A 17243-nucleotide genomic window follows, 5' to 3' on the forward strand; every position below is an offset into this window, starting at 1 on the left:
CAAAAAAAAAAAACGCACATTAGAACAAGTACATGAAACAACAAAGCCTTCATTTGGCTCTCACCATTAAAAAAAAAAAAAAAAAAGTCCATAAGAGAAGTCTCCAGAAACAAATAAAACATATCTCAGAGCAGTTCCATTTCTAAGATGGCTTAAAAAGTAAGTGGGCAAGTGAGCAGATAAATGTCCAAAGGCCACACTCCAGCGTCAGTACACACACCTCCTGAAAGTGGCATCTGCTAAGAGTGGCTAGGGTAAGTCCATATGCAGGGCTGCTGTGTGATCAGTAACACGGGGGAGTGTTTAGGCTACAGAGCTAAGCAAGCAGAGTTCCAAAGCAGCATCACACTACCAGATTTTGGATTATAGAAATAAACCCTAAAAAGTAGAAAGACCAAACAATGGCTCCAAGGTACTCTGTCACTTTGTTTATATTTTTATTATTGGTTTTTTGAAGGAGGGACTCATTATATAGCCTTGACCGACCTGGAATTCATTATGTAATCTGTCACTAGCTTATTTGGGACTTTCTGTTTTGGTCTGGTTTTTGGTTTGTTGTTGTTTTGTTCTTGAGACATGGTTTCTCTGTGTAACCCTGGCGTCTGCCTCCCAAGTGCTGGGATTAAAGGTGTGCACCACCACTGCCCGGCTAGGTACTTTTCAATGAAGAGGAATCACTGGTTGGAGGGACCCAGAGAATGTTGGAATGAGATGACAGGAATGATTACTGGCAATGGTGCCGTCCTTAAAGGGAATGCATTGTGAAAGAGAAGAGGTTCTTAGACTTTTTGTCAACATCTAGACTTGCACTGGACTCCACTGAATTTTCTCCCTTTTGTATAGAGAACTATCAGGTCAAACAGTTGACTACCAAAGCAGAACCCCAAATGACAATTTAAAACTTCCTTAGATGACATCTTAGTACTCAGAAAGATGAGGCAGTGTTTCTCTGTAGCCTTGGCTGTCCTGGAACTCACTCTGTAGACCAGGCCTGGCCTCAAAGTTGTAGAGATCTGGCTGCTTCTGCCTCCTAAGTACTGCATGCAGCACCCGCCCCCCAGCTGAATTCTTTATCCTACATATCCCTTAGAAGATACACGATCTGCAACTGCCTCCATTCCAGTCCTCCGTTTCACTCTTGTGACCCAGGGAAACCCCAACCAATTTTTTCTTGTTGCTCATACTTTGGTATCATATCCAAGAAATCATTACTAAATCCAATGCCATGTGACCCTATCTATGCAGGTTTTATTTTTGGTTGCCTCTTTCTTGCCTAGCTGAGGAGCTAACCCAGGGACACAGACATAAGAGGCAAGCACTCTTCCAGTAAACCTTACCCCAGATTTTTGTTGTTGTTGTTTTCTAGAGCAGGGTTTCTCTATGTAGCCCTGATTGTCCTGGAACTCACTTTATAGACCAGGCTGGCCTCGAACTCAGAGATCCACCTGCCTCTGTCTCCCAAGTGCTGGGATTAAAGGCATGCGCACCTGGAAGTGGATATTTTATTTCTTAAAGTAGAGTCTATGTAAGCATGGCCAGCCTGGACTAGGTTGGCCTTGGACTCAAGAGTTGTGCCAGTTTCTGCCTCCTCAGTGCTAAGATTAAAGGGTATGCTACCAGGCCCAGCATGGGTTTGTTGTTGTTTTTTGCTTGTTTGTTTGCTTTTTTGTTTTTTAAAGACAGGGTTTCTCTGTGTAGCCAAGCCTGTCCTAGAACTTGCTCTGTAGAGCAGGCTGGCCTCAAACTCACAGAGATCCGTCTGCCTCTGCTTGTAAGTGCTGGGATTAAAGGCGTACACCACCACTCAGCTGTGTTTTCTTTTCTTGTTGACCAAAGACTAAGTGCTATCATTTTTGCAAATGAATTTAAAACACTGCCTTTGGGGAAAAGTTCACTAAATACTAAAACACAAAGTTTGGACTTAGAAGAAACTTAACATACATATTATGGGCTGGAGACGAAGCTCATCTTCATAGTAGAGCACTTACCTAGTATTCATTAGGCTCTGACTTTAATTCCCAGCAGCACACAGAAAAATCCCAAACACACATATGTTTTGATTTATCAAGAAAACTATGGGAAATGACAGTGTGACTCTTATATCTTCTTCAGAGATCAACACATTGATCCTGCCTAAGTGCCCGATTCACCTAGGGTGTTCCTGACAGCAACTTCCATGCATTTGAGCAACATTCAATCAAATGTCTGTATCTGAAGCTATGACCTTTTTAGAACAGTATACCTGTGTACAGCATAGTTGTCAAAACTTTGAAAATGTTTATAACAGCCAAAATAAAATGTTTTTACATGTTACATCAACCCTGACAACAGGAATGTCTCCAATAAAACCAATTTTCTTCAATTAAACAATGGGGAAAGCACACTATCATCAGGCCGGGTCTTACATTCCTGGTTTCACAACTGACTGAAATAGTTACAAGTTCTAAATGAGTAAAGGCAAAAGCTGCCCTTCTTCCACTATTAAAAGGCTACAACAGTCTTCTAATACATTTCTACTTTATTAAGGTCAACCACCATGATATATGTCTCTAAGCATTTCAGTTTTCAGAGATGTTTAGATTATTTTTTCTATAGTAAGTTAATTTAGGCACATCGGTTTGTATGTTAGAAAAAATAATTATCTCTATGACACAGACAGGAACAAGGAGAATCTTCAAATGTTACAATGATGAGTCTAAACTCAGCTAACCTCTCTCCAAGCTGCTCCAGCCATTAGTCTTTGTGACAAGAGATAACAAGGACTGCATACACATCTGTGAGAGTCTGGAACCTAGAGAGCAGAAGCTGTGATTATCAAAAAGCTCGAACACTGGCAAGGCTTGATCAAAAAATACGTCAGAAGGCCACAAAGATCCTAAGAAGAGCTAGGAACTGCAGGTGTCACTTGGAAGTGCATTGAAATGGCATTGCCCAGTGCAAGTACTGCACGAGATCAGCCGCCTCCTCTAGGACCGTCATTTGGGGTAAGCTTCCACGATCATAGCATGACCCTGCAAAGACAAAGTTCAGTCAGAGTAATGCTTTTATAAACGCTAAGCCAGAGAGAACACATTATACAGACATACATCTACCTATATACATACAACTAGCTACACACACAAACACAAACACACACACACACACACACGGATATACATGTACACTAGACTCAGTCTAATATAGAGTATGAGTCCTAGTAAATGCAATAAATGGTTGTCTTTATTGTAGCTTCTGCGGTGCTGCGGAGTAAACTCAGGGCTGCAGCCATGCTAGGCAAGCACTCTACCACTGGGACACATCCTCAACCCAAATAGGGTTTGAAAGGCTAAGTGATTCGGTCAAATCACCAAGCTACTGTTAAGATTTGAAAACAGGTGTAACAATCCTGAAGCCTTGGCTTGCCTCTTCACTATTCTCGGAAAGGTGAACTCAAGGTGATGTTACATGCCTGGTCTTATTGTAGTTTGTTATGCCGTGTTTGGTTGATGTCCCCTACGCTTTTCTAAGGGGAGGCAGAAGGGGAATGAATCGGGGAGAGGAAAAGTGTGGGGAGAGACGGGGGAAGGGAAAGGAGGGGAAACTGCAGTTGGGATGTATATGTGAGAATAAAAAAAAGTCAAAAGCTACAATAAAAAAAGAGAGAGAGACGAACTGAGCATACATAAGGGTAGAAGAACAATGCCCCTTATCCAACACCTGGCACAGCTCTGGGTACTAGTTTTGACCCAAGTTTAAGCCTTACATAAACATTTAGGATTTTTCTTGGGTCTAAATCCTATCTGATAAACACAGTCATCCTAACTGCTGGACTGCCATCAAACCTGAACACTACCTAGTAAAATGTCCAGTTTTTAGCTTCAATTCAATTCCCACAAATATGTATTAAGAAACTATTATTTGGAGCTGGAGAGATGGCTCAGAGGTTAAGAGTACTGGCTGCTCTTCTAAAGGTCCTGAGTTCAATTCCCAGCAACCACATGATGGCTCCTAACCATCTGGTGCCCTCTTCTGGCATGCAGCCAGAACACTGTATACATATTAAATAAAAAAGGAAACTTACATAAATTTAAAGCTCTGATACAAGATCTTTATCTAGAACTAATATATACATACATTAGTTCAAAATAATCAGTTAACTTTGATAATACAAACAAACAAAAGAGCAGGAATGGGAAGGTTTGACTGACCCAAGTGTTATCTAAAGGACCATAGGAGGCAGAAAACTCTCCACTCCTCCAGCTGTACTTAAAATGCATTATTTTCAGGTTCCAGCAAGATCTCAGCTTGGGGAAATGCCTCCTACTCTCTCCAGAAGACATCTGGTAATATCTGGACATACTTCTATTTGTTTCAGCTGTGTGCATACATATAGGCCAGGGCAGGGTTGGGGAAGAATTTGTTGCTATTGGAATCTCTGTGGGTGGAGGCTACGCTAAAACATCCTACAGTTTACAGCCCAAAGAATTAACTGGCCCAAAACAATAGCAATGCCAAAGATGAAACACACTGCTCCAGGGCTAAAAGATGGCTCAGCAGCTAAGAGCACCGGCTCCTCTTTCAGAGGACCTGGCTCAGTTCCCAGCACACACACGGCAACTCATAACTGTCGTAACTCCAGTTCCAGGGTTTCTGACACCCTCACATAAACATACATGCAAGCAAAACACCAATGCACATAAAAATAAATTAGAAAAAAAGAAAAATACTGCTCTAGATTCACCATAATTTTTGCTCTCTAATTTCCTAATTGGTGTCACCCAACTGGCTCGATGAGCAAATTAAGTGGCAAATTTAAAACTTCTAGAAGAAGTTGGGTACAGTGGCACACACCTGTAATCCTACCATTCAGGGAGGCAGAGGCAGGCAGATCACTGAATTCAAGGCCAGGACAGCCAAGGCTACACAGAGAAACCCTGTCTCAAAAAAAAAACAAACAGAAAACTTCTAGAAGACACTGAATATTCTTCATTCATCCACAAACTCATCTAATTTTATTTACACTCTATACAACAGAGATAACAATTGCACCTGAATGAAAGGGACTCTGTGTAGACCACATGCTGCTCAGTCACTGTCCTTGAGGGAGCAGGCAGAGGTAAGAAACAGCTCTCATCTAAGGAAGCTGTCCACGGATCACACAAATGATAGGACATCTCTGAGTTAGAGGACTGTATCCCCCAGCAGATATATTTTCTGCTGGTATGTGTGGAGTCCTGAGTTTAATCCTAGTACAATCAAAAAGTTTCAGACCATGGAGCAACAATGTTTCAACTTCTAAATAAAATAAATTACCTTTCTTTACTCAAAGTCTTTAAAGAAAAGCTGTGTATCACTTGAGAGATCAAGTATATTCAGGGTGGTAAGGCTATAGACAGGATTTTATGCTTTTTATAGTTTATTTGTCTTGGTTAGTAATGGTGTCTAAAATATGCAAGAAAATAAAATCTGTTTATATCAGATTTAAAAAAAAACCAAACTGTATGGTGATGCACATGGTGGCCTTTAATCCCAGCACTCAGGAGGCAGACAAGGTGGATCTCTGCAGGCCAACCTGGTCAACAAAACAAGTTCCAGGACAGCCTGGGCTAACAGAAAAATCTGTCTTAAAAAAAAAAAAAGCTTATAGTTAATCTTCCGTTTGCAGTTTATTCCCAGTGAAATGTTATAGTATGTAGAATGCTGAGTCTATAACGTGAGTGAGGCAGACAGGAAATTATTTATCAGAGTAATAAATTCCCTAGCTGAAGAAAGCCACATATCTACAGATAAGTTAGCTTCCTACAGAGTAGGAAGTAGATAAGTTAGCTTCCTACAGAGTAAGTCCTTGTGGTGCTGAGGACTGAACACAGGACTTCAAACACTGAGACAAGCACTTTATCACCGAGTTAACACCTGCAGAGACTATTTACCTTGGACTTTATAGATAAGGTGTCCTGATTATTAGTTAAATGAATAAATGTTTATCATTTAAAAAGAAACTACATTATGATGCTTCTAATGCTAGTACCTGACAAAGTTATGATATTTTCTATGTATTTTTTATATTTTACAGTTTCCAAAATGAGCATATATTAATTCTGTAAACAAGAAATGTAAATTTTTAAAATAATAACAGCTTGGATTTAAAGAGTTTTTTCCCTTCAATGAAATATCAGAACTAGAATCATAGGTCTTCCCATCTCCCAAAAGAAAACTGTTTTCTGTTGTCTGGCATCAGAAACAGTGCTTCATGAATACTTTAAGTAAACATTCTCGGGACACGGGAATCCTGCTGCTGCTGCTGTGACATACCTGTCCTCCAGCTGCACAGGCAGCCACTAACGCATACTGGCCTCCATTCTTCCTCAGTCTGTTGGCAGCTGCCATGACCAACCGACAGCCAGTGGCTCCAAAAGGGTGTCCCAGTGACAGTGATCCGCCCCAGATATTAAACTTCTCCAGAGGAGGTGATCCAACCTGTCTCCCACAAAAACAAAGACCAATTTAAAGATGGTTTTACTTAAGAACTATAGTCATGCTGTTGCAGGATATTTGATCCCATTGTGAACCCTGAGACTGTGAAGTCTAAAAAGCTGTCTTTTGTTTGCTGTGGTTCAGGCCTAGCATACACCTTTAATCCTAGAGCTTTCTATACACAGGATTTAATAAAGTTAACCCTACGTCAAGAGGCAGCACAAGAAACCAGCTGACAGAGATTAAGTAGAAAGGAGGGACTTTGAGTGGAAGGGTCTTTAAGACAAGTGTAAAATAAGAAGAAAAGAAGGAGGAAGCGGAGGAGGAGGAAGAAACTAATACTAACTACCTTACAATCAATGTATGACATCTAAATGAGATGAACAGAAGACACACAAAGGGTTACTCAACATATAAAGAGTTTGCACTGAACAATTTCCTGGAATCGTTTTTAAGAAATAAGCTGGGAGCTGGGTATGGTGGCACAAGCCTTTAATCCAGCACTCGGGGAGGCAGAGACGGGTGGATCTCTGTGAGTTTGAGGCAAGCCTGGTCTACAGAGGGAGTCAAGGACAGCCAAGGCTACACAAAGAAACCCTGTCTCAAATATCCAAAAGAAAAAAAAATAGTTTGGACTGTAGCTCAGTAGAAGAGTACTTGCCCTGCATACATGAGGACCGAGGTCTAACCTCCGCTACTGCCAAAAAGAAAAAAAGAAAAAGAAAGAATAAGCTTTCCATTTCTTCATTCATTCATTCAAAGACAGGGTTTCTTTGTGTGGCCCTGGTTGTACTGGAACTCACCTTATAGACCAGGCTGGCCTCTGATTCACAGCAATCTACCTGCTTCTGCTTCCCAAGTGCTGGGACCAAAGGCATGCACTACCATATCCAGCTTCTCTTTATATTATTAGCTGGTAACTAAATTTAAAATATTAATACACTAGAAAATTCAAGCATATTATTTATCAGAAACTTACCTTGGTTTTCCTACCCATGTAGTTTTGTGCAAACCAATCAGAATCCATGGCTTTAAAGTTAGCCAAAATCTGACCCTAGGAGGAAAAATAATTCAAGACTTTGTTATTAATGCTCTGTTGGGTTTTATCTAAGACATAACTTTGTGTGGCTTTAAGCAAATCTTTTCATCAGTTCTCAGTGAAAATGTCCTACAGAAATAATTTAACACTTCTTTAATGGGGCCTCAAAGAAACAGCTTCCAAAGTTATATTCTCTCTCTTCCTCGTTCCCTCCCTCTCTCCCTCTCTTTTAGTTTTTTGAGACAGGGTTTCTCTGTGTAGCTACAGCTGTCCTGGACTCACGTTGTAGACCAGCCTGGCCTAGAACCCACAGTGATCTGGCTGCCTCTGCCTCTCTGAGTGCTGGGATTAAAGGCAAACTCCACCATGCCCAGCTGCACTTCACTTTTAATGGCTATACTCATTTCAGATAGGTCTTAGAAATGACTTACTGAGAAGGCTTCATGAAATTCAAAAGCATCAATATCATTCATGGTTAATCCTGCCTTTTCTAGAACTTTTGGAGTAGCATATGTCGGTCTGAAAAAGAAAACAAACAAGTAGTAACTTCCCATTTTAACTTAAGCATTTCTTAGCATACTCTAAGTTGAGTTTTATACTTATTCATTGGTTCTACTATACAAATGCTAATTTAGTGTTGGGGATACAAAAAGACACACACTTCATCCTCACTATATTGAAGAACTGGAAAAATAAGATAATAAACAGGCAAGTGGTGTAAGCTAAGTTAAAACTAAAGAGAAAAGGAAAAGAATTCAAAGGAGCAAGGCAGGGGAAGGGCTTAGCTAGTTTCAAGGTTGTAATGAAAAGCAATGAAGAAAGGACATATAAACAGGAATTTATGAAAGATGCTGTGGGTTAGGGATAAAGCTCAGTGTTGGGAGTGCTTGTCGAGTATAAATGAGGCCTTGGGTTCACATTCCCAAACACACACACACACACACACACACACACACACACACACACACACACACAGAGTGGGGTGGGTATTGACTGATTGTAAAACACAGTGGGTAGCAATATGAAAATAAAATCACAACTAGGGCTTAACATACCTTCAAAAAATGTGTGCAATTGATGCCCGGGACCCCCACGGTAGAAGGAGAAATCAAGTGCTGTAAATTATCCTCTGACACACACCCCTCCACACATACACACACACCACACAACACAGTAACTGTAATAAAAAATTCAAACACTTTTTATTGAAATTTACCCTGCTACCTACCCGAGTAAAAGCTGATCTTTTGGATCCTGGGACACATACATAAAATCCCTAGGCAAAAAAAAAAAAAACAAAAACAAAAACAGAGAGGTTAGCTCCAGTTAACAAAATTAAGATGTCACAGGCAATTCACCAGAATATTTACTTTACCTCAAATATGCCTTTGGCTTATAGCCCATGGCCAGAGCTCTGTCCTCTGACATGATTAGCATTGCAGAAGCGCCATCAGTCTGAAATGGTAACAAAACAATGCTGTCATCTGGAGGTCTCTCAGCAGTGGCTGTTCCAGAGTCCACTAACAAAACTATATAGAGTCTATGTAACAAACTCGCTTTACTGTATCCACCATTAAATCACGATCAAGCATACACACAGAGGCACTTTGGGAGGACAAAGACTGCAGGGCTGTTCATAAGGTATCATAATTTATCAAGGCACACTGGAAGATTTATTTTTCATAGATACCATATGTTGAATGTGGCTATCTTTACATATGACTGCATTCAGATTATAATTATGGTATTTATTATTTATTGAGAGTATTATTAAAAGATCTTGCACTGAAATAATAATCAACCTAACTGCATTTAATGCTCAGTATGTCACAAGTTTACACTTTATCATGTTTCCTGAGTCTCCTTTCTATTTTCTTTTTTAATTTTTATTAATTAGTTTATTCACTTTGTATCCCAGCTGTAGCCCCTCCCCCACCTCCTCCCAATTTTACCATTCCTCCCTCTTCTATGCCCCTACCCCAGTCCACTGATAGGGGAGGAGGACCTCCCCTTCCATCTGACCCTAGTCTATCAGGTCTCATCAGGACTGGCTTTGCATATTTATGCATATGTACATATGTGCTTATGTATATATACACATGTATAAGCCAAATGAGTTTCAATTAAGAGGAAGACATATTTATCCTTAACTCTGCTGCTAGCATTATTCATGTGTGATGAATAATCAGAACACGTAACATTTCACATGGCTCTTCCTAGATAAAGCTCTTCCCATACATCTTCCTAATTATATGTATTCTTACTATAATAAAGTAGGCATTTAAAAAAATTCTGTTAAAAAAAATTATTTTATATTTTCTGTGTTCTTAGGTGCCTCTTGCCCACAGCTTTGAGATTTTATTCTAAAGGCAAAACATTAAGACACAGGCAGGCAAATGAGACTATCAAAACCATGGTTTTAGAACACTTTGAACACATGTTTTTATCCCAAATAATAATCAAGAAGTTCACTGGGCACAGTGACACACTCCTGTAATTCCAGCACTCAGGGGAGGCAGAGGGAGGTGGATCTCTATGAGTTTGAGACCAGCCTGGTCTACAAAGTGAGTCCAGGACACCCAAAGCTACACAGAGAAACCCTGTCTCGAACTCCTCCCCCCAAAAAAAGTAATAACAAATAATAATAATAATAATAATGAAGTTACAGGACAAAGAGGTACCTCTGGCGTTTTGTTTTTAAAAAGCCCTTTACCATTATATTAAAAATGAAAGAATGCCCTCCACAATTCCAAAGAAAATGAAGCCACCCCGTAAAGTATGCAAAAATCAAAACAAGTTCTGTCACAAAATATTATATCTTTTTTTTTTTTTTTTAAGCTCAGCAATACTGAAAAGAGAATGTAGCTACCAATATGGTGGCCATAAAGTCCGGGAACACAGGTGACAAAAAAAAGTGCTTCATGGATACTACATTAATAGTATGTTCACTGCTGGGTGTGTGATAGGAACTGATCAGTTACACTGTCAAAGAAGCACTGAGGACTGGAGTGACAGCTCGGTGCTCTCCAGAGGACCCAGGTTCAGTTCCCAGTACCCACATAGTAGCTAAGAAGAATCTGGAAGTCCAGTCCAGAGGAGCCAGTGTCTCTTCTGGCCTCTATGCATACACAGGATGCACAGACAAACACCCATACACATCAAAATTTTTAAAAACGTAAATAAAGATTCACTTGCTAGCTCTTTTGCGAGGCCTCTCTGATCTCCTCAGTGGCTAATCTATAGCACCATAGTACTTCTTACTCTATCATAATTATCTTCCCATCTCCAGTGCCTAGCATAAGCAATTCAAGTTTGATGAATGGCCAAGTGCATAAAAAGAGCAGCTTTTCTACCAGGATGGTGAGACATCTAAGACCTTAAAACTATTATTTTAAACTTGATGTTTGAACATGGCACATGGCTGTAACCCCAGCACTAGGGAGGCTCAGGCAGGAGGACTGTTACTTCATAGTGAACAGCTTTACTACTATTATTAGTGTTTTGAGATAGGATTTCTCTAAGTAGTCTTGGCTGAATAGCTTTATTTTAAGCCTCCAATAACATACAAGCACATTTGTTGCAGACTCCCCTATTGAGACTGTGGGAAAGCCACTAATAAACACAAACAGCATTGACAATTACCAGGAAAGAAGAATTTGCAGCTGTCACTGTGCCATAGGGTTTGATGAATGCAGGTTTTAGTTTGGCCATTTGCTCCAGTGAGGAAGGACGAATCCCATTATCTTTGGTAACTGTGTCCTTTCCTAGAAGAACATGAATTTTTTAACTTTAAGAAACTGTAAGCATTATATAACTTCTCTATAGCGATGGGCTTTAATTATAAGAATGAGGGCTGGAAAGATGGCTCAGAGTTTAATACTTGCTGTTCTTTCTGAGGACCCAAGTTCAGTACCCAGCACCTATGTTGTGCCATTACTTCAGCTCCAGGGGACCTACATGCACTTTAGTACAAGTTTAAGAACAAATGAATGTAAATCTTACCTGTCAACTCTGAAGAGAGCCTTTTTATTCCTTCCAGTGCTGGGGATCAAAGCCCTCCCCCCGAGGACCTTAGCTATCCTGAGCAAGCACTACACTACTGAATTGCATATATCCTCATCGTTAAAAGAAAGCCTTTTACAGTTACCAAGACATAATCAAATTTTATTTTGTTTCATTTATGTAGTTGCATATGCATATACAAGTATAAAAAGACACCACACCAGGCGTATCTAGTACTTTGGAGGCTGAGGCAGGAAGATCATTGTGGGTTTGAGGACACCCTAGGCTACAGATCATCTATCAGGCCAGCCAAGATGAAACAGCAAAGTCCTGTCTCAAAAAAACAAAAAACAAAACCCCAACATCCTATTTTCTTGAAACACCCACTCAAACTTAGCTATTTTAACATAGAAGTCATATGAATCAGGAATTTTAAGTAGGCTTGACCCAGGCATTGTGACTCAACCTGTAATCCAAACACTTGGGAGGTTAAGGCAAAAGGATTGCCCCAAGTACGAGGTCAGTTAGAGGTCAGTTAGCAACACCCTACAAGGCCAATGAGATGACTCAGCAGGCGAAGGCACTTGCCACCAAGCCTGATAACTGAGTTTGATCCCTAAGACCCACATGGCTGAAGAAGAAAACTGATCCTCGTTAAATTATCCTCTGACCTCCACTGACGAACAATGAACATACACACACACAGAAAAAGAGAGACAGAGACAGAGAGGCAGGGCAAGAGAACAGAGAGAGAGACCAGGAGTATCTGAAAGAAAGCACTTATAAAAACTTAAGAAAGACAGGCATGACACATGCTTTCAATCCTACTTGGGAGGTAGAGGCAGAGAATGTGAGGATCAAGGCCAGCCATAATATGAGGCCATAATTTAGGTCTATCTGAGACCTTGTTTTAAAAAAACAACAAAAACTGTTTTATATTTACCTGTATTACAACATAAATATAAACTGAGTCCATGTTTAAGAATAAAAGCCAGCAGGTGCAGTGGCGCACACTTTTAATCCCAGCACTCAAGGAGGCAGAGGAAGGTGGATCACTGAGTTTGAAGCCAGCCTGATCTATAAGGCAAATCCAGGACAGCCAAGGCCACACAGAGAAACCCTGTCTCAAAAGCACAAAGGAAAACAAAACAAAAACTAAAAAAAATAAAAAATAAAAAAAGAATAAAAGTTAAACTGGGCAGCAGCACTCAGGAGGCAGAGGCAGGCAGATCTCTGTGAATTCAAGGCCAACCTGGTCTACAGAGAGAGTTCTAGGACAGCCAAGGCTACACAGAGAAATGTCCTGTCTTGAAAAGACAAAAATAATAAAAGAAAGAAAAAGAATAAAAGCTAAGTAGTTTGGAAACAATCATTATACTTAGTGAAAAGTAAATTAATCATAGCACCAGGGAGGCAGGGCAGGCCCCTCGAGGGGCTCAAGGCCAGCCAGGGCCCGGATAGTAAAACCCTGTCTTTAAAAAATTATCACTTAAGGGTTTTAATCTTAGAGTTGAAGAGATGGCTCTTGCGAGGATCCAGATTTGGTTCCCAGCACCTAAATCAGTTGACTCACAGTCACCTCCTACCTCAGTTCCAGGGCTCCCTCTCTGGCCTCTGTGGATACCTGCATGCACATGATGCACTAAGGCACACACAGAGAAACATAAAATAAATAAATCCTTTTTAAAAACATCTTTAAAAAATTTTTTGGAGTAACTGAATCAATTTGCAACACCCCAGTAAGTATCCCCATTTACCTGGTACTTTGAAGGGTACAATATCAGAAAGGTGTCCTTCATCTTGTGCCTTCTTGGCCAGACTATGAGAACGCAGGGCATATTCATCCTGCTCCATTCGAGAAACAGCAAAGGCAGCAGCCAGTCGGTCTGCAGAGTGGCCCATGGTCTCATTAGTGGAGAACTCAGCCACTGCAGGGAGCTAGTGAAAGAGACAGAGAGAACAGTTTTACTCTTCAGAGGCATGAGATGATGCATAGGACTGCTCAGTGCTACTTAGAAAAGCTGAAATCTATTCACTGGCTGGACAGAGGAACTCAGGAGGTTGAAGCAGGGGTATTTTGATTTTAAGTCCCTGACTCAAAAAACAAAACACCAAAGAAGGAATAAAAGAAATGCAGAAATCTCTTTGTGAGCAATTTTTTTTTTTTTTTTCAAGACAGGGACAAGCCCTACCTGTCCTGGACTTGATTTATAGACCAGGCTGGCCTCAAACTCACAGAGATCCACCTGCCTCTGCCTTCTGGGCGCTGAGATTAAAGGCATGCACCACCTATGCCAAGCGTGAGACACTATCACGTAGCCTGAGAAAACATTTCTAAAGAGGGTGCACTAACACATTTTTAGAGACAGGGTCTCATCATGTTTATCAGGCTGGCCTTGAACTCATACAGATCCACTTGTCTCTGCCTCTGGAGTGCTGGGATTAAATGTATGTGCCACCATGCCCAGGTTACAAATTCAATTTTTGTAACTACTCTCACCCCCATCCTGATGAAATACCCTGCCCTGTAATCAAGAGAATATACAATCATTAGAATATGTGCTGTAATCTAGTGCCTCAGGATGCTCTGGAAACTCATCTTTATTTACATTAAATTTACAAGTCTTACCTCAGGGGATAGAAAATTCAATCTGAATTTAGAGAGTAAGGACAGGCGCTGGCCCAGAGTCTTGGCTTTATTGAGATCAAGCATCATTTTCCTCATTTTTCTTGAATGACGAATAGGGACGTCAGACATTAACTCAACACCACCAGCCACAACGACATCACACTGGCCAGAAGCTATCAAACCAACAGCTATGGGGTACAAAGTATACAGGCATGAACAACTCTGTAGGAATAACAAACCACTGAAGTCTAAGCTTCTTGATTAAAACGCTCTAGAAAATGGGGTCAGTGAGAAGGTTCAACAGGTGAAGGCACTTGCAGCCAAAGCTGAGGACCTCAGCTCCATCCCTAGAGCAAATTCGGCAGGAGAGAACCAACTTCCATAAGTTATCCTTTGACCTGCACACATGTATCATGATATGCATACATGCAAAAGAAATACTTGAAAAAAAATATTTGTTAACAGTTATCAGTTTTGTATAACAGTAATCAGTTTCTTTCTTTCCTTTCCTTCTTGTCTCTCTTTCTTTGGATACAGGGTCTCACTGAGTACCCCTGGCTATCCTGGAAATCACTGTAGACCAAGCTAGCCTTGAACTCACAAAGATCTGCCTGCCTCTGGCTCCTGGGTGCAGAGATTAAAGGCATGTGCTACCATGAATGGCTAGTTTTTAATTTTTCAATGGGACTATTACCATTATAATTTTTGCATTTCTGGAGATTGAACCAAGAGTTTGCACATAATAGGCAAGTAAAAGAAAATGTTTTTAAAAATCTAAAAACACATCAACATTCCTGAGAAACTTTTCATCCAATACACAAGAACAGCAATTTCTAAATCAACTCAAGTGACATTCTTTTATTTTATCTGTGTGTATAAGCATTTTGCCTGCATATCTGTATGTATACCCATTTGTTCCTAGTGCCCACAGAGGCCAAGAGGGCTTCAGATCTCCTGGAACTGGAATTAATAGTTGTGAATTACGATATGAGTGCTGGGAATCACACCCAGGTCTTCTGGAAGAGCAGCCAGTGCTGAGCCATTTCTCTAGCCCAACTCAAATAATATTCTAAACCTAAACATCTTCCATATTTTGTATGCTCCCAGATTAAGTTTTCAGAAAGGTTTGCTCCCCAGCCCCAACACAGAGAATATTAATTTTCACTTCTCAGATGTGAGTTTCCCTGCAACTGGCATGTGATTCTGTTGCTTTAATCAGGAGTCAGTCACATGCTGCTCAGTAGAAAAGCCCCCAACCATAGCCTCTGGCATCATTAATCACTCATGAACTGACCTGCTCAATTTGATATTATTATATTAGAATAAGTATTCTAATATAATAAATAATAAATAAATAATATTGATATTATTATAATAGAATTAAGTACTAAGCCTGTCAAGTTTCCTGTCTTTTCATTAAATAGCAGTAGCTATTTAATACCCTTCCATTTTAGGAAACTTCTTAGTAAGAAGTTGAAATGCCATATAGATTGCCAAGAATGTGGGTACAAAGTGAAGTAAAAAAAAAAAAAAAAAAGAAGAAGAAGAAGGTATTTTTGCATGTGTGAATGTGTGCTCTCATGTATTAGGGCACACATGGGGAGGACTGTGTGTGTGTGTATACAGCCAGCCAGCTTGCTTTGGGGATCCTGTCTCTGCCTTCTAAATTCTGGGATTACAAACAAGCCACCACACCTATAGGACATTTTTTTAAACTATTTATTTATTTATTTATTTATTTATTTATTTATGCAGAATTCTGCCTGCATGTGAGCCAGGAGGTCAGAAAAGGGCACCAGATATCATTATAGATGGTTATGAACCACCATGTGGGTGCTGAGAATTGAACTCAGGACCTTTGGAAGAACAGCCAGTGCTCTTAACCTCTGAGCCATCTCCCAGACTCCTAGAGGACCTTTTTTAAAAATTTATATATTTTTATTTTATGTGCACTGGTATTTAGCCTGCATGTATGTCTGTGAGAGTGTCTGCTCTTAGAGTTATAGACAGTTGTGAGTTGTCATGTGGGTGCTGGGAATTGAACCCAGGTCTTCTGGAAGAGCAGTCAGTGCTCTTTACCACTGAGCCATCTCTTTAGCCCCCTACATGACATTTAGTAGTTGCTAGGGATCCATCCAAACTCTGGTCATTCACGCTTGTTCACCAAGTGCTTTCCAGCTAAGCCATCTTCCCACCCAAAGACTTAGACCATCTGGAACAGGGCTTGACAGCTATGGTGAGGCTTGAGGTTGCAGGACGCTGTCCTCATGGGAAAACATCCTAAGAAGGGTAAGATATGCACATCCTACCACTGACAGTCCCAGTAACAGCTAGCCCAGGACTGAAGAAGAATGCGACTGACTCTACAAGGTATGAAAAACACTCTGGAAAATCCCTAACTTTTATATAATTACATCTTTATAAAAGCACAAATGAAGAGCTCTGTACTGAACATTTACTTTTCTTAAGAATAGTTAAAAGGAATAAAATTAGCAAGCAACTTTGGATTCCATTTCCACATACCTGTGGTCATGGCTTGGTTTGAAGAGATACAAGCCATGGTGACAGTGTGAGCAGGAGTCTTGTCAGAGAAGCCAGCTCCAAGGGCAGCCTGCAGGGAATAGTGAAGGAAAGAAAGTACACATGGGAGTGAGGCTCTGAGCATTACTCTGCCTGGTGAGTTATGAAAGGCTTTATTTTAATATTCTACAAAGCAATGCTGAAAATAAAATTAAGCCCATCACAAAATGACTTACTAGTTTCTCTTCTAGACATTGAAAGGTAGTGTCTTAAATTCCTGGGAACAAGTTTCTTTTCTCTTTAAAGATTGTTATTATATTGATCTATTTATGTGTATGTGTGAGGCACATGGGTATCAGGACATCCTTTTATCATGTGAGTTCAAGAGATTGAACTCAGGTCATCAGGCTTGGTAGCACATCCCTTACAGCCAAGTCATCTTACCAGCCCTCTTTTTGTTTTCATTTCTTTTTTTCTTTCTGTAGTACCAGGGATTGAACCTAAAACCTTACACATGCTCAACCATATCTCTTACCACTGAGATATATCCCTAGCCCTTTTTACTTTTTATTTCAAAACAGGATTTCACAAGGTGGCCTT

The 17243-nt window shown here is 40.3% G+C and overlaps 1 protein-coding gene across 4 annotated transcripts in view; it reads right to left on the minus strand.

The window, feature by feature from the left end:
* Positions 1–2500: 2500 nt before the first annotated feature.
* Hadhb (hydroxyacyl-CoA dehydrogenase trifunctional multienzyme complex subunit beta) overlaps positions 2501–17243 on the minus strand; it is a 36858-nt gene continuing 22115 nt past the window's right edge. For all 4 annotated transcript variants that reach the window (XM_021635390.2, XM_021635393.2, XM_060365134.1 and 1 more), the window contains exons 7-16: positions 16647–16734; positions 14124–14311; positions 13252–13432; positions 11135–11256; positions 8868–8947; positions 8721–8768; positions 7924–8011; positions 7433–7507; positions 6292–6456; positions 2501–3011 (exon numbers count right to left, since the gene is read on the minus strand). In XM_021635390.2, coding sequence (XP_021491065.1) covers positions 2976–3011; positions 6292–6456; positions 7433–7507; positions 7924–8011; positions 8721–8768; positions 8868–8947; positions 11135–11256; positions 13252–13432; positions 14124–14311; positions 16647–16734 — 1071 coding nt within the window. In that variant the 3' untranslated portion in view covers positions 2501–2975. The remainder of the gene's footprint in view (positions 3012–6291; positions 6457–7432; positions 7508–7923; positions 8012–8720; positions 8769–8867; positions 8948–11134; positions 11257–13251; positions 13433–14123; positions 14312–16646; positions 16735–17243) is intronic.

This window comes from Meriones unguiculatus, chromosome 1, assembly GCF_030254825.1.
Source record: "Meriones unguiculatus strain TT.TT164.6M chromosome 1, Bangor_MerUng_6.1, whole genome shotgun sequence".
In the NCBI taxonomy this organism is placed as follows: Eukaryota; Metazoa; Chordata; class Mammalia; order Rodentia; family Muridae; genus Meriones; species Meriones unguiculatus.